Source organism: Malassezia globosa (assembly GCF_000181695.2).
Source record: "Malassezia globosa CBS 7966 chromosome Unknown mgl_sf_7.1, whole genome shotgun sequence".
NCBI classification, from domain to species: Eukaryota; Fungi; Basidiomycota; class Malasseziomycetes; order Malasseziales; family Malasseziaceae; genus Malassezia; species Malassezia globosa.
The window spans coordinates 611488-632991 of NW_001849865.1; the positions used below are offsets into that span (position 1 = coordinate 611488).

Here is a 21504-nt window from a genome sequence, read left to right on the forward strand (position 1 = left end):
CCGACACAACGCGTCACACCGCGGCGCGCCACATTAGAAAAGCTGATGCTAGTCGACCGTCCCACATCACGTGCATCGCGCCGCGCCCGCTTAAGCTCGCCGCCCCATTTGCGTGACGGCGAAGCAGAGAAGTGGGAACGATGAGTCAAAAGACAGGCTCGAAAGTGCGCGTGCGTCGCACGAGCGTGTCAGAACATATGCGGCCTTCTAGGCCACAGCCGATCCATCCGTCAACTTTTGTCGGCCGGCCGTCCGTCCGACGAATGACCGCAGCCTAAGCAGCACCATCGTTTGGGAGACTAAGAACACGTTAAGAGCAAGTCAGTCGGTTTGGGCGAGAGTTTCTATCACTCCGAAAGGACCACGCAACAACATAGCGCCAAGAAACGTATCTACTAACGACGAATATTGCTAGACGACGTGGGACGACCTCGCATGCCAAACCTGCTTGCGCGGATTAACCGCTCGTTTGGTGAAAAGCACCGCCACGCTGTGTCAGCGTCGGGTGAGTCGCCGTTGCCATCGCCGTCGCCTTCATCGCCTGCGCCGCTACCAGAAACTTCGGAGGATGCACTAGCAGAAGGTTTGGGAATGACGCGGTCATCGAGCATCACCTCTACGCCGTCGATATCGTCGACGAACCGCAACACATTGAAAAGTCTTAATGCCAAGCTGCGCTCGATACGACTCGGCCCAGGCTCCAAAGATCATGCAACTGTTGGCACTGCACCAAAGGGAGACGAGTCGTCGCCGAATCACTTGGGTGCAGCGGACGGCCAGGAGTCGGCTGCACCGTCGCGACAGTCCTTCGCAGGGATCCGCCTATCGCTGGATCGAGGCAGTCGAAAGTCTTCCATATCAACAATCCCTGTCGATATCGCCGATATGAGCAGCGCTGCTCTCACGGACAAAACGTCTGCGACGCGCGACAAGTCTATGGGATCTTCGGATTTGCCCCGCGACAGTGTCGCACATACACCTGTGTCTCGAGATAAACCATTCCCATTGGTTCCATCTGGCTCTCAGAGCAGCAGCCCAGCGAAACCCCCAGCCGGTTCGGCTCCGACTACGCAAAGCCAAGAAACTCGTCCTCCTGCACGTGCACCACCAACGCCACCTAAACCCACTGCCCACTCGAATGACATGTACAGCCAACACGATGGTGTGCCGATTGTACCACCGCCCGCAGATGATGAGCGCAAGACCCCTATGCATTTTGCTTCACCTGTCACTGCGCCTGCTTCTTCGCCCGTGCCTGTGCCTGTGCCTTTAGTGCGGTGCGCTCATGCCTCATCATCGTCGTTGCAAGCGCCTCACTCATCGTCCCCCTCGTCCTCAATGGGGCCAGGGTCGTTCGAGTCACAATCCACACAGCAAGGCGCGCGCCAACCTCGACAGGATGTTTTCCATTCGATTTCGTCTGATGACGAGTCACAACAGCCATGGGCCACGACCAACACCATGAATTTAGTTCCTCCGTCCGCCGAGTCTGCGTACCCTATGAACTCGAGCGCGAGTGAAATGCCTACAGAGCGGAATCGGGAAGCATGTGGAATACCGACATCGACATCTGCCATCGAATACGACACGCGCAGCTCACAGGGCGTCTTTGGCACATTTAGCAAACGTGGCTTGGATGTCATGGGCCGTCTGCGGGCATCGCAAAACTTGCATCGCCGTCCATCACCACGACATGATCCGAGTAAGAGTGAAGCACGCCGGAGATCGCTCTTCGTGCCGATTCTGAGCCGGAGCACGGATTCTCACAAGACAGCGACGGTGCAGTCTCCCACGCGTGCATGGCTCGACTGGCTCGAGTCACCGGGGCTTGTTCCCCCACGGTCCACCAAACTGCGCGGATTCCGCTCGTCTTCGATGCTTTCCAGCTCCTCCAGCACGCAATCGTTGCGGACCAGTCCCACAGCTATTTCGCCCACGGAAGAAACACCTCACGCCCTTTTTGGCACCCCGCTTCGCGATGTTGTGTCTTCGCCTCCACACTCGTATGCCTCGAGCACGACGCCCGTATCCCCAGACTTGACGCTAGATGACCGCCCGCCCTTGCTGAGCCGAGCGGAGGCGCAGCAACTGGTCATTCCTCGCCTTGTGACACGCTGTGTAGAGAGCTTGGAGAAATGGGGGGTTCATGAAGAAGGCTTGTACCGCGTTCCTGGGCGTTCGTCCCATGCATCCAAACTACGTGCCCTGTGGAATCTGCCAGGTACAGACCTCAACATGGCCGAGATTGGGCCAGCAGACCTTGATGTTCATGCTGTATGCAGTGTGTTGAAGATGTACTTGCGTGAGCTGCCGACTTCATTCATTCCACACGACACAGCCACAGCCATGGACCGCATTTGCACGGACATGGTCAGCGCCCCGGGGAGCAATGAGACGGCGCTAGGCCCCTTGCAAATGAAAGACCAGACGGCTTTGATCACACAGCTCGAGCCCCACATTCAATGCATACCCTACTTTGAATGGTATCTCTTGCGAGAAATGGCCGAGCACCTGGGCGTGCTGACACAGCCAGAGAATGTCGCGAGGACAAAAATGACGCTCTCGAACCTGGCGCTGGTCCTAGCCCCGTCGCTTCAAATATCGGCGCTTCTCATGATGACGCTTGTTCAGATGAGAGGCGCGCTGTTCACTTACGAGACTCGGCCCATGTCCAGCCCGCCACCTTATCCCGCCAGTTGTGGATCTCCAACCCCGCCTTCTTCTCAAGTCACGCCTGAGAAACCACGCCCTAGCACTTTGTCTGCAGAAAGCGCAATGGCCTCCCAAGCATCCTTGTCTTCGTCACCACCACCTGCATCCTCAGCAACCTCAGCAACAAACTCTCCACGGCCTTTAAAGACAAAACCAATACCGACTCGGCCTCTTCCTCCTGTGAAGAACGCAAGCATCGCGAGCCACGCTACAGGTGCCAATGTGGGGAGCCAAAGTAACCAACATCCCCCACACTATTCCAACGCGCAGTTCGCGGACGCTAGTACTGAACCCGCAGCTGCTGTGGACGTAGACGCAGAAGATGTGCCTACGTTACGGCCACTGCAGCCACCACAGCCACCACCTCTCAGCACCGAAGTGGACACTGAGTGGGGTGAAGTGATGAATGAGGTTCATCCAGCCGAACTTCATGACGATGCACCGCAGCCAAATCCGGCTTCGCGCATTTCTGCGGATCAAGCGTACAATCCTGAGGATACAGAATCGATTGATGCACCACCCTCATCCCCTACGGCTTCCACCCAACTACCTATTGCACAGCGGTTCTCGCAGCCTCGAAGCTCCATTCTCTTTGATACGCGTTCACCTTAAACAATTCGTAGCAGGGCTATCGAATGATTCAACATGAATACCATGTCCGCATATAAGTGATGGAAGAGTCCACAACAAGGACACGCCAAGGCAGATCAATACGAGTCGAGAAAATGATCTGTTGGCATATTCTTACTTTTGATGGCTATTTGTTGCTCAACAACCACGCGCTGCGCCCGTATAGTATAGCGGTTATTATTTCTCACTCGTACTGAGCTCTGGCTAGTTGATGAGAGGGTCCCTAGTTCAAATCTGGGTGCGGGCAGCATTTTTTATCTATTTCATGCAATTGGTTTGTCGCTAATTACAGTTATACTTAACCAGCATTCAGTCGAGCTTGCCCGTATAGTATAGCGGTTATTATTTCTCACTCGTACTGCGCTTCGGCTAGTTGATGAGAGGGTCCCTAGTTCAAATCTGGGTGCGGGCAGACTTTTTTAAATTGAGTGAGTGAATGGTTGAAAGTCATGGAGATTTGTTTTTGCGACGATTATCAACTCTCTTAACGAAGTACGCCAGGTTTCTCGTTCATACATCCCACGATTGTGCCGAGAAGTACAAATCTTATTACGCACGCAATAAAAGGGAGAAACCGTTTTGGCTTGTAGTCAGTTGGAGCATTCAAGACACGCGTCCCAACCAGACACATGTCTGCGATCACAGGAGCGGTAAGCACGTATCAGGGTACCAACACTGTAGCTGCTGGAGTGCCATCAAGAAGAAAGTTCAATTGGGAAAACCTTCTTTGTTGGGATGCAGCTGATAACGGACTTCAAGCATTGCGATTCTCATTACTTCTTTTGCACCTGCATTCGCGACTGCCATCGCCCAGGTCTTCTTGGAATGCGATGATGAATCCCACTGGCTACGTTGTCATGCGTTTGCTCACCGAGCAACAACGAAAGTCGTTACGTCGTGGGCTTCTTCTATCGACAGAAGGCGTTGCGAATGCTCGCCGCTTTGCGCTTCTAGGTTTATGGATCTATACATTTATCAAGGAACTTTCACTACAGTGGCACAAGAACAAGGCCCGAACACATGCTGCTGGTTCTAAGCAGAGAAAAGAGAAACGAGCGGAAATGAGCACAGTAGAAAAACATACGAATCCCACGGTTGAATGCTGTATCCTGGAGGATAACGAAAATACCGAGTGTGTTGAGAAGCCAGCGGGACGTGAGCCATTGTGTATAACGGATTTCGTCGCCTCCATTGGCGATTTTGTTGCACATGTAGGCGAGTCCTTCGATGTCGCTGCATTTTTGCATGGTTCGGGTCTTTTCTGGAAAGCTTTTGGCATGAAGAATATCGCGGAACTGCCGCCGTGGCTTCAGCGTCGCCGACGTGGACTGGAACGTGTGGGTGTATTTGTGTCCTTGGCCGCCTTGATAATACAGATATATGTGGCACATCGCCGACGCAAGGGCATCATGCGGGAAATGATGCACAGTGTGAAAGCGATGCGGCGGGAAATTAAGCGCATGGATGAAGATCGCGATGCAGCACGAGAACTCGTGCCACGCGCGCGGCTCAGCGTCGAGCAAACATATAACACACTAATAGCCGAGCGCCGTCGCTTACGGTGGCTCAGCATTGAGCAATGGTGCTTGTATGGTGACATGGCATTCACACTCACGGAGGCCTGGGCACCAACCAACGACAATGAGCTGCTTGAAGCGAGCACTGGCCTCTTTGCCGCGATCCTACGCATGCTACGTTTCTGGAACGAAATTCGATTCGGCTCACTGGACATCTAAAGATACAGCAGCTGTGGAATAGTAAGGGACATCTTGGATGCTGAGGGGAAAAAAAATAAGAACATGGAAGGAAGGACAAGAGGCAGAGAGGAGGAGGGGTATCAGCCTCAGTGCCTAGTTGTCCTCAAGCCATCGATACTCAAAGCGAAAGTCATTCTTCCGCCGCTGACACCACGAGCCTTCCCAATCAAAGTACACATAGGCCCCTTGTTCATATTCATCTGTTATGGCCTGTGGCTCTGAATGCCGTTGAAACCACGTCAGATATTGTTTATGGAACCGCCACGATTGCTTTTTGAGCTCGCGTGCAGCCAGATATTGATGGTATGTCCCCTGCTGGTAGTAGAAAATGTAAAATAAAGTATCGACATCAAACTTGCCATACAGCGCAGGGTTATCAAAGATGGCTGCTGGTGCCTGTGGGTAATAATGTGGCGTCGGATACGGATCCTTAGGCGTATAATATTTCGGTCGCTCTGAATCCATCGGCTCCGGCACACCGCCCGTAAAGCTCGTATCAAGTGTGTGTTGAGCGTGTGCTAAATTCGACTCCCGCAACATCGACTTCTGCTTTGCCCATTCAAACGACGTCACAAGATCTGACAGTGTGTCAGGTAAGCGTACATCGCCTGTCCCTCCATGTCCGCTACCACCAGCACCGGCAGCAGTACCAAAAGCTGTTGTTCCTGGTGCTCTTGGTCTTGAGCCCTCCGTTGGACGTGCCCCGTCGTGTACGCTACCTACGGTGCCAGTCACGGTTTCTTTACCATCGATGCTCGTCGTATTACTCATGTCGCCCTCTGTGCCGGAGCCAGAAGCAACTGCTGGCATAGAAGACGCTGTTGTTGACGGTGTTGATACTGCTGCTGCCGCTGCTGTCGCGTAACGAACAGGAGGAAGTGCAGCTGCTGGAGTTACGACTTTCGGCGTGGGCGTAGCGACAGTAGCCGGAGAGGCTGACCCTGCCGGTGGCACAGGGGATGCTGAGTCATGGCTTGGTTCAGACACGCTTGTAGATATCGAGCTTCGTTCCCTTGCAAAGCCATCATTCGACGACGACATAGTTGTGCTTGTGGATGATGCAGCGGCGCTAGCGGCCGTGGATGCGCTTGTCTTTTTCGACGCGGACACAACTTTCTTATCTTCTTTGAACTTGGGTGCGGGAATACTTTCTTCTCTTTTGCTTTCTTTGGCCGCAGACATTGACTTTGACGAAGACTCCTCAGGGGGTTGTGATGACGACGCAGTTGGCGTAGCGGCTGACCCAGATGTGGGACTTGCGACCAAACGCTCAGGTGCAGCTGCTGTAGAAGAAAGTGGCGGGGATGCCGATATATCAGCTGTTGTATCGTCTGCATCCTTAAGCCCGTACGCTTCCTCCTCGTCGTCGAGATTAAACTCATCGTAAATCCCCTCGTCCTCCTCAAAGTCGTATTCGTTATTACACTCGACGAAGTACTGGATATCTTCCTTGATGCTGTTAATTTGATCAACTTCAAGTGTGCTGTTTTCCAGCATACGAAGCAGGATCTCTAGCCGGGAAATATGCCAGTTGCGCCGCTCATTCCGGTGTTCCATCGAGCTGACATGCTCGTCTTTCGCGGGCGCTTTTTTGCTCTTCTTTGTCGTCGCTAATGACTGCTCAATCTCGGCTTCCGCTGCCTCAATTTGTCGGGATAGCTCATCCACCATAGACGTTAGCCATTGCGACACTTCGACTTTGGCCTTCTCTTCAGGCCCTAGCCTCGCTGCTGCAATGAGGCCTTCTTTCGAAAATGCTTTTGTCTTCATTTCTTTCTCTGCTGCTTTGAAGCGCTCCATTTGCTGAATTTGTGGTCAGTCTATATCCAAAAAAGAACGGCCCACCGTGATATAGTAGTAATGCCATTGTTGCACGTACCGTTTCAATGAGCCGCCGATTGTCTAGTAGAGCTTTCTTGTCTTTGATTTCATTGCTCTGAAGCCATGTCTTAATTTGATCGCGGTGCCGCTGAAGCTTTTTGATTTGCGTCTTGAGATCAGACTCGAGCTTTTCTTTCTGCCCCTGATTCGATGATGTCTGAAGTTTGTCATACAACCCCTCAAACAATTCGACACCCTCGGACACCTTCTTAAACGTCCGATCTATCTCGGCTACATCACATTAGCCTGCGCATGCCTTTCCAAACAACGTACTTTGCAGCTTGCGTGCCGCCATTGTTGCTTCTCGTCGTCGTGCCTGCCGTTTCGACGAATTGGTTCAACTTATCTCGCACGACTTTCGCTTGCCTGTCGTTGGTGGATTACGTCGCGCTTCCCCATTTGGTGGGGTGTGTGGCATAATTGCAAAAATATCCCGTTTCGCTCGTCTGCCGGCGACTCGTGTTGCGTGTGATTTTCTTCCCTCTCACACCGTTCGATCTGTCAAAAGACGGCAGCAACGGCGGCAATCCCCACCACGAGAGTCCAAGCCCAGGGGTGAAAATCCTACTTGTTCCTTCCATCTGTATGCTCTTTTGTATTCCTGGAAGAGCCGTTCCTCGTCTTGCGCGTACGCGTGCGTCCGGAAACTGGCACACACGCGCATTGACATCGACACCATGTCGTGCTGAGCAGGCGCCTAGTACACCCACAGGCTCTGCATACCCATTTGCTACGCATGTGGTGGCGCGCTCGCATGTTGTTCCGCGTTCCAACTCGGTGCGGGCACCGCCACCCGATGTGAAGCACCTGTCGCGCGGCGTTATGCCGCGTGTCGATTCACAGCTGACGACCGAGATGGACCCCGATGAGCGGATCGCTCGACTCTTTTCACGGCAATCCCCAGACTGCATTCTGCCTGGCTCCATCGTAATGGTCGAGTCGTATCTGAACAATGCTAAGACGTCCAGCACGACATTCTCGGGTGTGCTTATTGCTGTGCGCCGATCTGGCATTGCAACAACGTTTGTTTTGCGTGCCATTGCGCATAAATTGGGTGTTGAGATGCGCTTTCATGCATACAGTCCCATGATCAAGGATATCAAGGTGCTCCAGCGGGCAGATGCGAAGAAGCGGCAGCCAGGACTGACACGCACGCGTCGTGCGAAGCTCTACTATATGCGACGCAAAGATGACCGTCGTGTTGCATCTGTTGCAAACGTGGTGAAACAGTACCGGGCAGCTGCTTTGCAGCAGAAAGGCAGCAGTAGCACGGCGGCTACAACAGACACGCCTGCCAAGAAATCGTCCTCATCCAAAAAGGCACGGAAATAGGCCGACCTTTGTTTTCCGTACATAGTTCGCATCTTGGCGATCTAGTTTCATACCCAGCGAAGCCCTATGACCAGCCTCTTATGTCACTATCGTATCTCTTACTCCAACAGTGTTGCCACGGTTTGACGGCAAGTACAAAAAATTTGGGCCAAATTTTGCCAGACGGTTTGGCACGTGGCAGAACTGGACTCTCTTTACCTTCGCCACGCAGGACATGTATACTTCGCACCCATGAAAGCGATGTGCTCCCGGCAATCTTTACATCCAGTCTATCTTCTCCAGTCACAAAAGCTTATATGCACAGCGGCAACCGATATTCATCGTGACTATGCTGGGGTATCCGTGCCGGACTGTGGCGAGACACGTATGCTCTACAAGAGACAAGGTGGACGGGAGCAAACACAGTTCTCGAGAGGTATCTACGCCGTGATGACCGAAAAGGCAAGGAAATGCATCTCTAAAGGGCACTCGTACACATGGACCAGTAGGCTACGCTGAGCGATTTCACGCAGCTAGGCTAGGCATCACCAGGATGCCTTTTCCACACCCGGGACTTCGCCATGCACGGCTCTACGACGAAATTGATATCGACATAGGCCAAACTCAGTAAAGACACCGCGACCGCGCCCCGTGTCAACGCACCGGTCCTTCACAAAGGCAGGGCGCGACTTAGCCGGAAACGAGTTCAGCTCCAGCTGGGCCATGTGCCTCACACGCGAAGGAAGGGTAGTATTCCTAGCGATGTACTTATAAGCTCGACGCAGAAGTTCATTCGAATGGACTGTGTGACGTGCGGCAATATCGCGACTTGATTGCAAGAAGCAGACAAAAGAAAAAAGAGGTCCATGTCAGTATATTCTCTAACAAAAATACATCACCCGTACATACAGCACACGTGCATTTGGTCTCATGCTCATTTTGGCGACGAAAGACAGTCAAGTAAGCCAGTAGGCAAGCAGGCAGCTAGACAGACTTGGCGCCCTACTCGACTCCCAATGCAAGATTGATTGATCACCGTGAGCCGAGCTATTGTGCAAGTGCGCTGTGACACTGACGAGCACATCGCTCGGCCGGTGCGCTTAGTCAGACCAAACGGCTCCTCAAAGCAAATTGGTCAATTGTGATTCGCCCTGTCTATTTTATAGCGCGGCTTATCTATTCCTTGCAGGCCAAAGTGGGCAGAGCCGTTTGGCGGCGTGTTGCTGAGCCGTCTACTTCTGCCACGCAGTTACTTGTTACCTCACGTTTTCTTCCAAACCAAACGACGACATGGACGTGAGGTGTCTATCAACGACTCGACTTCGGGCCATCTGCCCTCACTTGCGGGGCATGTCGTCTGCGAAACTAAGCGGCTTCATGCGTTCGTTTTCGGTTATGAGCCAGAACGGCGGTGGCGGTGGTGCTCTGCTCTCCCGCGCTAAGCAGTGCCCGTACATGAGCCAGTGCATCGCCGAGTCAGATCGATCAGACATGGTAGCACCGTCTGACGTGAAAGTGGGAGGTGCTTCGGGCTCTGAAAAGATGTCACCACATTCTCTGCCCAAGCCGCTCTTGGAGCGCACCGGTGGCGTCTGCCCTGTGTCGCAGAAGCGCACGTATGCTACACAAAGCAGCATGGCCAAGGCATCGATAGCCCCGATGAATGCAATGAATGCTCCATCGCACGTCGCTCACACCAAGTATTCGTCGGCGCCCGTGCAGAAACGCACGCCAGGCTCGGGCATGGGACCGCTGCCTGAGCCAGCACCATCGAAGGGGCCAGGCTTCGATTTCGAACGCTTCTACTACGAGGAGTTGAAGCAGAAGCACGATGGAAACACGTATCGATACTTCAACAATGTGAATCGACTCGCGCAAAAGGCGCCGATGGGACATCTGACGGAGAGCGAAGCACACGAAATCACTGTGTGGTGTTCTAACGATTACCAAAACATGTCTCGACACCCGCGCGTCCTTGCTGCGATGGCCGAGACCCTAAGCAAGTATGGTGCAGGCGCAGGGGGAACACGCAACATTGCGGGCCACAACATGCATGTGGAACGAGCTGAGGAGGTATTGGCTCGTCTGCACCGCAAGGACGCCGCGCTCGTATTTGGCTCGTGTTACGCCGCGAACGATGCGACACTCACGGTTCTAGGCTCAAAGTTGCCTGACTGTGTGATTCTGAGCGACGCAAGTAACCATGCGTCGATGATCCAAGGCATCAAACACAGTGGTGCGAGGAAAATGATTTACAAGCACAACGACATGGCCGACCTTGAAGCGAAGCTGAAGAGCTTGCCGGTGTCGACGCCAAAAATCATTGCTTTTGAATCCGTGTACAGCATGTGTGGCACGGTCGGCCCAATCGAAGAGACTATTGCCCTTGCGAAGAAGTATGGTGCGATAACGTTTTTGGATGAAGTGCATGCTGTCGGCATGTATGGTCCACATGGCGCTGGTGTTGCTGAGCACTTGGACTGGATGCTGAATGCCACGATGCCGCCAGGTCGGCTTCGTGGTACCGTCATGGACAACATTGACATCATCACTGGCACCTTGGGCAAGGCGTATGGCAATGTGGGTGGCTATATTGCTGGCTCCCATCGCATGGTGGACCTGATTCGTTCTTATGCACCGCAGTTTATCTTTAGCACGACACTGCCTCCGTCTGTGCTCGTCGGTGCCGCGACGGCTGTCGAGGTGCTGATGGAGTCGAACCACACTCGGCAGTTGCAGCAAATTCGCACTCGCGAGCTGAAGAATGCTTTACTAGATGCAGGCATTCCTTTGCAAAGCAACCCATCGCACATTGTGCCTGTGCTCGTTGGCTCAGCCGAAAAGGCCAAGCAAGCATCAGACCTTCTGCTGAACCAGCACGGCTGCTATGTACAGCCTATTAACTATCCCACGGTCGCCACGGGTCTTGAGCGCTTGCGTATCACTCCGACGCCTCAGCACACATCGCATCACGTGCGTCAGCTCGTGCAGGCTCTGCAGCAGGTGTGGGACCAGTTGGGTCTCCGTTCTGTGCAGGACCTGCTTGCTGCACCCCGCGACGGCTCTGATCCGCTTGCTGACCTCTTCCGTCGCTCGCAGTTTGAGGATGATACGTCGCCGCTATGGAGCGATGCGATGCTGGCTCTCCCAAGTGAAATGATCATTGGCAGTTCCTCGGCGGCTTTCCGCTGCGGCTGCAACTCGGCGCAGGTGCCAACGGCTACACCCTCGTTGCTCTCGTAAATTCGATGATGGCAATCTGCTACGTCGACATCAATTGTAGTTCATTTACTACAAATACAGGAGCTCGATTGCACGAACTACTTGTTCCAGACCCATGTAGCTTGCTCTCACCAAATGCCGATGATTATCTTTGTCCCGTTAAGTGTGCCTGGATTGCTTGGATAGCTTACTGATGTTATTATCATAGGCGTACTGCGATGGTCAGCCACGTCGAGAAATGGTGGCCATTCGAGCGATACGCAGCACGGCCACACTCTTGTCGTCGAGCGTCATGAAAATCGGACTTGTGTTTGAAATAAAAATGTGGATCGGGTGGCCACGCGCTTTTATCAGGCGCGTCAACTCCCGAGCCAATCATATGTATCGATTTAGATTGCATCGATGGTATGATCCCAATGCAGGTTCTGTATTCACGTAGTCCACACTGAACCCTCCGAATCAAGCTCGTGGGCAAAGGTCTTGATTTTCCATTTGCTTTCAAATCCTAGCGTATTGCCGCCACCTGATTCCCAAAAAAAGGGTCGGCGTGTTCTGGAGGATTTATTGGCATTTTCCAAAATACACAATTCATCACTTTCTGCCTTCGTATCTCCCATCGTCCATATTATCCTTCGCCACTGCAGACGTTCGGCCATGCGAAGCACGCCTCACAGCGGCATTCGCCCCGCGCATACATGCTCTACAACAAGCATTTTGTATCTGGCCGTGGCTCTAATGTGCGTTGCTATTGCCGGTGCGTCTGCAGCGCCCACATCCGTCCAGGCGCGTCATGGTGGACATGCTGAGGCCGCGGTGGCAACAACGACCACAACCTCCTCCTCCTCACCACCACCACCATTGGGCGCATCTTTCCAATCGTTGTCGCCAAGTAGCGGAAATATTACCAGTGGCATTGCGTTGGCTGCTCCCACTGCTGTAACACGCGCGTATTCGAACATGCAAAGCTCATCAGCCATGGCAACTGCTTCCGTCTCGAATGGGCCAGATATCCACATGTCGCTAAGCCTGAAGGCTGGAACGACTGTAGCTGCGGATGCTCCGTTGATGGATGCGATGCACGTAGCGCATGAGAAACATGGGGCACACGATCACTCCTCGGAGTTTTCCTACGATTCACTGACGCCAGAACAATGGCCAACCTTTTGCACGGTACCTACAGCTGCTGACAAAAAGGCGAATGCAGACATGCAAGACTGCATTGTGTCGGATGAGTTGGATATACCCATAGGCGCGGACAAGGCTGGATGGGCACTTCGTCCGAGCCCTTTACTCAACTTGTCAAACGTACATGCTCACGCACATGGCACGGACGAAGTTATGATTACACTTAACGAGACTCGTTTGTACCTTCGAAAGGGAGCTGTGCCACTGAGTTATGTTGAATGGGACTTTGGCAGCGGTCTTGGTCGCTTGTCGGAGCTGCGACGCTTCGTAAGCGATGATGCGATGCAAATCCAGGCAACATGGCCCAACCGGTCAGTCGTCGGTGCCTCGGGGGGGTACTGGCGCACGCTGGGCGACATTGACTATCCTGTGTCGTGGGATTCTCTCCGGGAGGACATCAAGTGGCGCACAAACGAAGGCAAGCAGGAGCCTGCACGACACACAGGGCTTCTTGTGTTCTCTTCCGTGCTTTTCATCATGGCTTGCTTTATTCTTTTGCCGGTTCTGCTGTGCCTTCAAGCAGCACGGTCGACGCTCGTTCCGCTATTCTCTCTGCTTTTCCTCGTCGTCTTGACCCTGTCGCTATTCTTTGGCCGCTTGTACTTTGCGCTCACGCCGGAGCTGTACCCACCCAGTGTATTGCCCAATCTCGTTTTGAGCTTTTATGCCCTTTCGCTCGCGTGCTTCGGGGTCACGGCTGCAAAACTGCTTCTCCTGCTTGTGCCCCTTTTCCGTGGGCGTCTTCGCTCGTGGAATGATCTACACCACATCATGCGCATGCTTACACAAGGTCCGTCTCCTGGGCTGCACGAGCGAGACGAGGGTTATCGGTCCAATCTGTCCCACTCGACGGCGAGCACAGACGGCACGCTCATGGAGCAAGTGCCAGACTCGCCAGCTGTTCATGCGATGGACCGTGGAGAGTCGTTTGTCATGTTTGACCAGGAGCGTGAGCCGGACGCGCCTCTGCTCGATTCACCCGCGTCTGTTGACTCTGGTCTGTACGTGCCGATGCCGATGCACCGGCCCTGGGAACGCTTTGTCATGCGCCACCCTCGTGTGCATTTTACTCTTCAAGTCGCATACACCACCTTGTCGCGTGGTCTTGTGCCCCTGGCGTCGACCATTGTTTATGTTTCGATAGCGATCTACACGGGCTCGTGCCGCCGCGGCTACAAGAATGTGTGTCTTGCGCACGGCATCAAGGGTGCAATATTCTTCTGGTATGGAATACTCACGTTCGCCCGCTATCTGGGCGCATTTGGCGACTATGGATGGGCATGGAATAAGCGGCCTACGCCAGAGAATTCGATGCACAGTCGAGCGTCGTTCTGGCGTCGGAACATGCCATCAGCTGAGTTTGTCGAGAGTCTTGTGATTTTCCTTTACGGCATCTCGAACACATGGCTTGAGCGACTGGGAGCGCGTCCAGGCGATCCATATACTGTGAAGCAGATCCAGCACATCTCAATTGCCGTCATGTTCTGGTTCATTGGTCTGGTCGGCATGGCGCTCGAGTCCAAGTCGGTCCGGAATATGCTGGGCTACGCTGTTGTTCGTCGGCACCCGGCCGCCACACCAGCGCGTGCTAATGAAGACGAGACCCTTGCGCAGGCACAGCCACCATCCTACAGCCAGAGCTTCAACCCATTCCCATCGCTTGTCATTGGCGTCACGGGTGTGGCAATGGCTGCGCATCATCAGGACTACCTGTATGAAGTCCAAGTCCATATTTTATGGGGCCAAATGCTTGCTGCCTTTGCAGTCTTGCGCTGGCTTACTTACTTTTTCTTGTGGATTCGTCCACCGACTAGCACGCTACCGAGTCGCCCACCGACAGAGGCGGTAGCCTCCTTCGCACTATGTTGTGGTGGGCTGTTGTTCATGCTTTCGAATGAAGAGGTGTCATTCGCAGCGATGCGCTCTGACTATGCGGATGCCATGGCCATGCTGAACCTTGCCATTTCTATTGTAGCCTTAGTCTTTTGCTGGACGTTCTGCGTGATGATGATCAAGGCCTGGGCTTTCCGACGCGACGTACAAGCTTGGGAGCCACTTGCACGACCTGCTGCACAAGCGGCCTCGTCAACTGAGCCGTGGATAAAAGAACAACCATTTGCTGCTTCCGACGTTTCTCACAAACCAAGCTAACGTAAAAAAGTACTTGGTAGGCTATGGTTCTGCACGGTTCGTGTCAGCAGCGCTTGGTAATGTCTTTCTTTGTGCAATCATGCTACGTACTCACACTCTCTGGAATTGCCTTGTGACACCACTTGTTTAGTAATGCGTTCGTTCTCTTTGTTATCTTTTTGACGCTTGGTTTTCTCTCGTATTATACATTCATAGCGTTGTTAAGCTTCAACACGCATGCCCTATCTGGTCGAGGGGATGGAGACATGTATTTTTAGTCAGGTCGTTTTGGGTAAAAATTATCTGCATATCTGGTGCGATATCGGATTGGACCAAATCATATCTTTCTGCGCGAGAAGGCCCTTCCTCTTGAAAATTTTGGACACGTTCGCTGCAACGTTCTTGACTTTTCTAACGCCGTGGATAGCGTGAGCTGCTTCTTCGCGTACTTTCCTTTCGAGTACACCCTGGAGGTATCTGCTGCTACTGCCGCGTAGCTCGCGATACAATGAGCCACGGAATGCGACACTCACGGGGCACCGTGGGTGCTTCCAGCTCACGGGGTCTTGAGAGCTGCAAGGGCGCAAAAGACTCACAGGACATCCAGAACGATGGGAACTCACAGGAGTCTCCATCGGCTTCAACACCATTGCTTTCACGCAGCCAAAGAGGGCGGCATCACCGGACTTTTAGTGGTCTCCGTTTAGACACGTCACTGATTGTACGGACGAATAATGGGTCGTCAACGTCTATGCGGGTAAAATTACCTCTATTGGGCGGCTTCTACTTCTCGGACATTGTTGTGATTGTGTGGTCTTTGGCTTGCAACATGATCAAGTCATGTACTCTTGCTGAGCTTCTGGATTTGTTCTACTTTGTGGCTATGTATCATGTAACATCACTAGCATCAGACATGCGTCTACGAGTGCGAGAGTATGGGTTGAGTGTGTTTCAAGCGTATATGCTATCTGTCATGCGCATGATCATGCACACTGTTCCCTACATTCCTTCACGTGTGCTTTTGTCGCAAGAGACAATTGCACCTTTCTTACGCTGGCGCACAGGCAGTGCGGCCTCCCGAATGATTCGTGCGTATGGCGATGTCAAGAGTCAAGGCTTTCAGGCTTATTGGATCCATGGGGATAGTCGATCGCCACCACCTACACCGATGCGTGAGCGGATTGTTGTACTATTTGTACATGGTGGTGGCTTTGCACTTGGCTCCGTTGCGCTTTATGCAGAACCGCTTTTACGGATCATGTCGCACACTGCGACTTTTAACAAACAAGCCACTGTGCAATGTGTTGCGCTCGAGTATGGTCTTGTGCCGAATACTCGCTTTCCATCCCCGCTTATCGAGGCGCTGCGGTGCTATGCGCATCTGATTGAGCACGAGCGCATTCCATCGTCCAACATTGTCTTGGCCGGCGATAGCGCTGGCGGGAACCTTGTAATGAGCATGTTGTTATGCCTCGATGGTCAGGGCATGTCACGAGTTGGCGGTCGGAATTGGTCAGCATTGCCACTACCGGCGAGAGCTGTACTCATAAGTCCATGGGTGGACCTGCGGCCTTCGTGTACGCAGACGATGAAGTCGACGTCTGTGCTTGATATTTTGTCGCCTGCATGCCTCACACAATTTGCACAGATGTACACACGGATCCTACCGCGTCCAAGGCGCGTGGCTGGCCCAGGTAGCAAATGTTTGCAGCGGCTGTCGCGTTCACCTAGTTTCATGGCAGCGTGGATCCGCACATGGCTTGCACAGCCACCGATACTTGGTACTCGCGCTGTCAATGCAGTAGACGCGCGGAATGATCCTGTGTCTGATTCCCATCAGCTGTATGACACAAGAAACACCAATCACGCAATCTCTCACATGGCCGTGTCGCCAACTATGGGTCAATGGCAGCAAATTTCGCTGCGGTGTGGATTGTTTGTCTTATGGGGAGCGAATGAAATCATGGCAGAAGATATCGCCGCTTGGACACGTCGGCTTCCGCGTGTTGACAGCTATGTTGAGAAGGGCGGCTCAGGTGTGCATGTATGGCCATTCATCAACGCACTGCTTGGCCCTACGATTGTGGAGCGTGAAAAGGGGCTGAGTCAGATTGCCCGCGCGATACTGAATATTCCATTGACACCGTCAGCGACGGAGCCGGTTTCGCCTCCTTCCTCTATGCCATCGGATTCTGACGAGTCTGATAATGACCAAGCACAACGAGCATGGGAGGCTGAATTGAAGCGGATGTTTGAACAACCTGTGCGTTGATCTTGCATGTGAGAGGACAAAGTGCCCGCTTGTCTGGGACGAGCGGGTGCGTGAAAGAGAGAGAGAGAGAGAGAGAGCGAGTGAGAAAGCAAGCGAGGTTTTTTCGGTGTTCAGAAACTATAAGAACGACTGCAATATATACATACAAACGATCATCATACGCACGAGCATCCATGGTCCCATTTCACATGTACCACTGACATCAACACTTGTCTGTTGGTAACTATCTCTTATGTACGTTCATAGACCAATTGATTACTCCATGGGATTTGTACGTGCTGCTTGTTCGTCTTCGTCATTTGTCGTCTTGCATAGTCCACAGCCCAGTAAAAGGTCAGACCAGTACCACCTGTCAATAGCATTGGTGTCCTCATTGCGAAAAGAATGAGTAGTCATTAATGCCGCCGAGGGATAGGTCTGGGATTGTAATGGTAATTCATGCAAGTCAGTACATGATGAGCGCGACAGAGAACCAGAATATGGAGGAGTCTGGAAAGGATCGTCTTTTGTTGGGTGCATGCCAGACATCTGAGAGGGGACCATGGTGACGTCAATATCGCCCTCGGGGATCGACTCGATGGGTGATCTCGTGTGATGTCGGGCGGCAGAAGAAGATGTTTGCCGCGACATGGAGGCCTGGCGCTGCATTTGTCGATTCGACGCTTTGCCCACAGTAACAGAGGGGAAATTTTGGGATCGAAGACGAGCAAGGGCGGTCTCTGTGCCAGGCGCATACTGGTATGGATCCGGGGGGCTCGTAGGGGTGTCAGACTCAAAGGGCCGCTGTGACTCGCCCAAATCCTCCATGGATATGGCCGATACGTCGCCTGTGGACGCGTATGGATCCGTATGCAGGGGTGTGTGATCGTTCAGTTCCTGTCGACTTTCAGTTGCATCGGGTATGTTGACCGACATGAACTGGGACTCTTCCGACTCGTCTGTGATGGGACCGTAGCCTTGCGGCATATGAGGCGTATCGCGGCGGGGCGATTCGCCGTAGTTGGACTGTGTCATCTCGTACGCACCGGCCTTGGCGCCGGGTTGATGGGTATGACGAGCACTGCGCAGGGATGGGACACGGGCAATAGAGGAGCTGAGTCGCCGCATGAGCGACGAGCTTCCATTGGAGGTTGAGGCGTTGGCATTTTGTGCATCTAGGCGGGAGCGTCGGTTGAGCCTTTCCCTCTGTGACATGCGGCGCAGGTATTCTTCGACATTGCGCGTTTCAAGTCTTTGCTCTTCTGTCTGTGGATACTCGCCTTGACCGGCCAAAGCGTACGTGTCTTCGGGCGCGCTGTCTGTCACAATACACGTAGGCGGCACGATGGACGGCAACGTGCCTGTCGCATCTGTCCCCGCCGCGGACATGCCCTGGTTGTATATTCACAGGGACTCGGCACGTTCAAAAGGCTCTGTACACACTGACTGAGCGCGCGAGGCTTTACAGCGCGATGGCTAACCAAAGATGTGGGAGGCCGGCAGCCGTTTTCGACAAGTGTAGGTGTGCACAACTGAATTGGCTGCTTGCTTGTTCTGCGATCCTTTTCGCACAGCACGTGATCGGGAGACACCCCCTTCCCTGTGAACGCGATGCCACGTGCGCGACGCCTCGTTTAGGCAAATCCACGCAGACGCGTGCGTGTCCAAGCTGCTTGGGATTAGAAGCAGGCGTGGACAGAAAGCTTTGCATTGTGGCGGGCCTGTGACGAAGGCAAGACTAGCATGCGTGGTGTGGTACGTTGAAAGGAAGGGGGAAAGGGGGGGGGAGGTGAAGTGGGGACAGCTGAGGCAATGAAGGCCGCTGCGCTGTCCATGTATGACAAAGATGATGTGGTGGAATGGGGATGCTCATATGTTTTGACGGTAGTGTGATCATGTGCGAGAAGAACTGGCGGAATGCCTCAAACGCTCCGACTGTATGCGAGTGCATGGCCACTCAGGCAAGGAGTGCTTGACGGAGCATCTCGATACGCTGCTTGCAGAGTGCCAGCAGGCTTATCGAGGCTTTGTCGATTGCAAGCGGTCGTTGTGGCCCATGCGCAAACGGTTCCGAGGGATTCCAGGCGCAGAGTACAGCACCAGTTCAACGATGTATGCGGCGTTGGACAAGCGATTTTAAAACAGCTATGTGGGGGGCCGAGGCGTCGATGATGATGAGGAGGTAGGCGAATGTGGTGATGTCATCGATGTCGATATGAGCGGGGGTATAGGTGCGACGAATCTGACGCGCGCCTTAGGAGGCGTAGGTGTCGAGGACATGGATGTGGGCGAGCCGTGTAGAGCTGGCAGTGAGAGGGATGTCGGCATGGACGCTTTATCGGGCGTTTGTGGCAAAGGACGGCGATGCTGGCCCGAGGGACCTGCTGGAGCGGCCGGGCTGGCGGGGCTCGTGGGGTTCGTAGGGCCAAGACCTGCAGAACATGCAGGACCGTATATGAGCTCGTGTGCCGACATGGTCCGATACTGTTCGCGGCGTGGGGAAGAAAGGGCCTGGGCTGCGATCATGGCTGCATGTGCATCGCTTGCGACGCGGCTGTGCTGTGGACGCCGAGGGGGTTGTGGGACCGAGGGTATAGACCTGTGGAAGGGGAAGCGGGTGTCGTCCAGCGACACTGTGCGAGCATGCAGGGGCGAAATGGGCTTTGGTGTTGAAGCAGCGGAGAGAGGAGGAGGAGGAGGAGGAGGAGGAGGAGGCGTGTATCGAGGTGACACCTGATACGAGGCTCTTTTGGGTGGGAGCTCGAGCATGTAGTACGTGAGCTCCACATACACTTGCCCCGTGACACGGCCTTGGTTGGTGAGGATGAGCCACTGATCATGCTCGCCACGGCTGAGAGCCGTCGACAGGTCGAGAGTGGCATGTCCAATATAGTCGGGTTCCTTGTCTGTAGCGTAGCAAATTAGTTCGAGCGTGTGAACTTTGGGCAAGGAGCCGGTTGAGGGAAGTGCCGTACGGTAGTCATGCTCGCTTAGGGGGTGGAGTGCGTCGATGTCGCTGTCGTCATCTTCATAAATTTCAAAGTGCATTTGCTCATCCCACAAAGGACTTGTGCCAGCGCGACGGTCCGGGAGTGTGCGAAGACGAACGCCATCGACGCACACTTCAGCGACGGGGTCCTGAGAATCTTGGACACGTTTGAGCACTAGGTGTTTTCCTTTGAGCACCACACAGACAAGTGTGCCTCGATGTTGCCGCATGCCATGCCAAAGTCCAATGCGGGGTGAATTGGCAGTGTGGGCGCGTCGGACGATCCAGTGCCTAGGGGGGACTTGCTGACGGGGTCTACTGGCACGGTTGAGACGGTGAATGAAACACGAGGTTAGGCGCTCCTCTCCTCCGCCCCTGCCACTTGCGCGTGAGTGGAAGTGGCGTATGTATGACTAAGCAAGAGAGAGAAAGAGAGAGAGAGTGTGTGAGTGTGTATGTGTGTGTATGTGTGTGAAGGAACAGGCAACAAGCGCATAGACCTAGTAGGAAGAATGACGACGTATGAAACATGCCCTGAGGGACGATGGGAAAGCGATGTGTGCGATGGACCTGACTGACATTTTTACGAGTTCGCGTCGTCTCTATCGATTGATATCGTTGGCAAGGGATATATACAATGACGAGCTGGGGTCCTTACATGGTGCGACAAGTGCGCCTTGCGATGCAGAAGCGTATGGATGTTCGGCATGTGTCGTCGTCAACGAGCGGGGGACGTCCCAAGTCGCAGCATACATTTCTGTACACGGACATTTTCCCGCCGATGATGCGTGTGCTTGCCTACAGCACGGCGGCGTACTTTGCGATGCATTTGACGTGGTTGAAGCTCAAGAATGAGGAGGAAAAACGCGCACAGACGAGGGAGATGACGCAGCTACGTGACGAGGTGCGGACGAGTGTAGCGTAGGCGTACAACATACATTTATCAACTACAAGGACGCCGGGGAGGAGGAGGAAGAGGGTATCGAACAGCGACGGGGGAGGGGAGGGGAGTGAGTACGGATGAGTGAGCAAGAGGATGCTCATGTGTAAAACTTTTTATTAATAAAGTGGATGAGCGGCTTGAGGTGGAATTGGATGGCGCCATCAAGCATGTTGACGAACTGCTCGTTGGCGTACTGAGCTTCGAGCAGATCGTCCATCTTGAGCGTTAGGACACCGGCGAGGATGCCAGCGACGGTGGCCTCGATTTGAAAGACGCCCACCTCGTCGCTCGATATGGTAAAGAACAACTGGTCGATCGCGAGGTTGTCTGGGCGCTCGATGTGCGCAAGAACGCCCTTGGCATGCAGGCGGGTGGCCGTGTAGCGGAAGGAGCCGTAGGCGGGCATGAGGCCTGCGGCCTTGAGGCTGCGCTGGTGGAAGAATTGGGGTGAGAATGGGAGTGCCATCATGCGGCGGCGCGTGCGTTTCTGCAT

The 21504-nt window shown here is 53.7% G+C and overlaps 10 protein-coding genes across 10 annotated transcripts; 6 read left to right on the plus strand and 4 right to left on the minus strand.

Annotated features, from left to right (window-relative positions):
• Positions 1-435: 435 nt before the first annotated feature.
• On the plus strand, positions 436-3324 carry MGL_3062 (uncharacterized protein; the record flags this gene model as incomplete). Its single annotated transcript, XM_001730024.1, has 1 exon — positions 436-3324. One exon carries the CDS (start codon positions 436-438, stop codon positions 3322-3324), a length of 2889 nt encoding a protein of 962 aa, XP_001730076.1.
• Positions 3325-3971: 647 nt separating this feature from the next.
• On the plus strand, positions 3972-5078 carry MGL_3063 (uncharacterized protein; the record flags this gene model as incomplete). Its single annotated transcript, XM_001730025.1, has 1 exon — positions 3972-5078. One exon carries the CDS (start codon positions 3972-3974, stop codon positions 5076-5078), a length of 1107 nt encoding a protein of 368 aa, XP_001730077.1.
• A 114-nt stretch (positions 5079-5192) lies between these two features.
• MGL_3064 (uncharacterized protein) lies at positions 5193-6899 on the minus strand (the record flags this gene model as incomplete). Its single annotated transcript, XM_001730026.1, has 1 exon — positions 5193-6899. The coding sequence occupies one exon, from the start codon at positions 6897-6899 to the stop codon at positions 5193-5195; it is 1707 nt and encodes a 568-aa protein (XP_001730078.1).
• Positions 6900-7565: 666 nt separating this feature from the next.
• On the plus strand, positions 7566-8312 carry MGL_3065 (uncharacterized protein; the record flags this gene model as incomplete). The annotated part of the gene is made up of 1 exon (XM_001730027.1): positions 7566-8312. One exon carries the CDS (start codon positions 7566-7568, stop codon positions 8310-8312), a length of 747 nt encoding a protein of 248 aa, XP_001730079.1.
• A 1374-nt stretch (positions 8313-9686) lies between these two features.
• MGL_3066 (uncharacterized protein) lies at positions 9687-11534 on the plus strand (the record flags this gene model as incomplete). The annotated part of the gene is made up of 1 exon (XM_001730028.1): positions 9687-11534. One exon carries the CDS (start codon positions 9687-9689, stop codon positions 11532-11534), a length of 1848 nt encoding a protein of 615 aa, XP_001730080.1.
• A 714-nt stretch (positions 11535-12248) lies between these two features.
• On the plus strand, positions 12249-14849 carry MGL_3067 (uncharacterized protein; the record flags this gene model as incomplete). Its single annotated transcript, XM_001730029.1, has 1 exon — positions 12249-14849. The coding sequence occupies one exon, from the start codon at positions 12249-12251 to the stop codon at positions 14847-14849; it is 2601 nt and encodes an 866-aa protein (XP_001730081.1).
• A 487-nt stretch (positions 14850-15336) lies between these two features.
• MGL_3068 (uncharacterized protein) lies at positions 15337-17100 on the plus strand (the record flags this gene model as incomplete). Its single annotated transcript, XM_001730030.1, has 1 exon — positions 15337-17100. One exon carries the CDS (start codon positions 15337-15339, stop codon positions 17098-17100), a length of 1764 nt encoding a protein of 587 aa, XP_001730082.1.
• Positions 17101-17355: 255 nt separating this feature from the next.
• On the minus strand, positions 17356-18468 carry MGL_3069 (uncharacterized protein; the record flags this gene model as incomplete). The annotated part of the gene is made up of 1 exon (XM_001730031.1): positions 17356-18468. The coding sequence occupies one exon, from the start codon at positions 18466-18468 to the stop codon at positions 17356-17358; it is 1113 nt and encodes a 370-aa protein (XP_001730083.1).
• Positions 18469-19224: 756 nt separating this feature from the next.
• On the minus strand, positions 19225-20298 carry MGL_3070 (uncharacterized protein; the record flags this gene model as incomplete). Its single annotated transcript, XM_001730032.1, has 1 exon — positions 19225-20298. One exon carries the CDS (start codon positions 20296-20298, stop codon positions 19225-19227), a length of 1074 nt encoding a protein of 357 aa, XP_001730084.1.
• Positions 20299-21108: 810 nt separating this feature from the next.
• MGL_3071 (uncharacterized protein) lies at positions 21109-21480 on the minus strand (the record flags this gene model as incomplete). The annotated part of the gene is made up of 1 exon (XM_001730033.1): positions 21109-21480. One exon carries the CDS (start codon positions 21478-21480, stop codon positions 21109-21111), a length of 372 nt encoding a protein of 123 aa, XP_001730085.1.
• Positions 21481-21504: the final 24 nt, after the last annotated feature.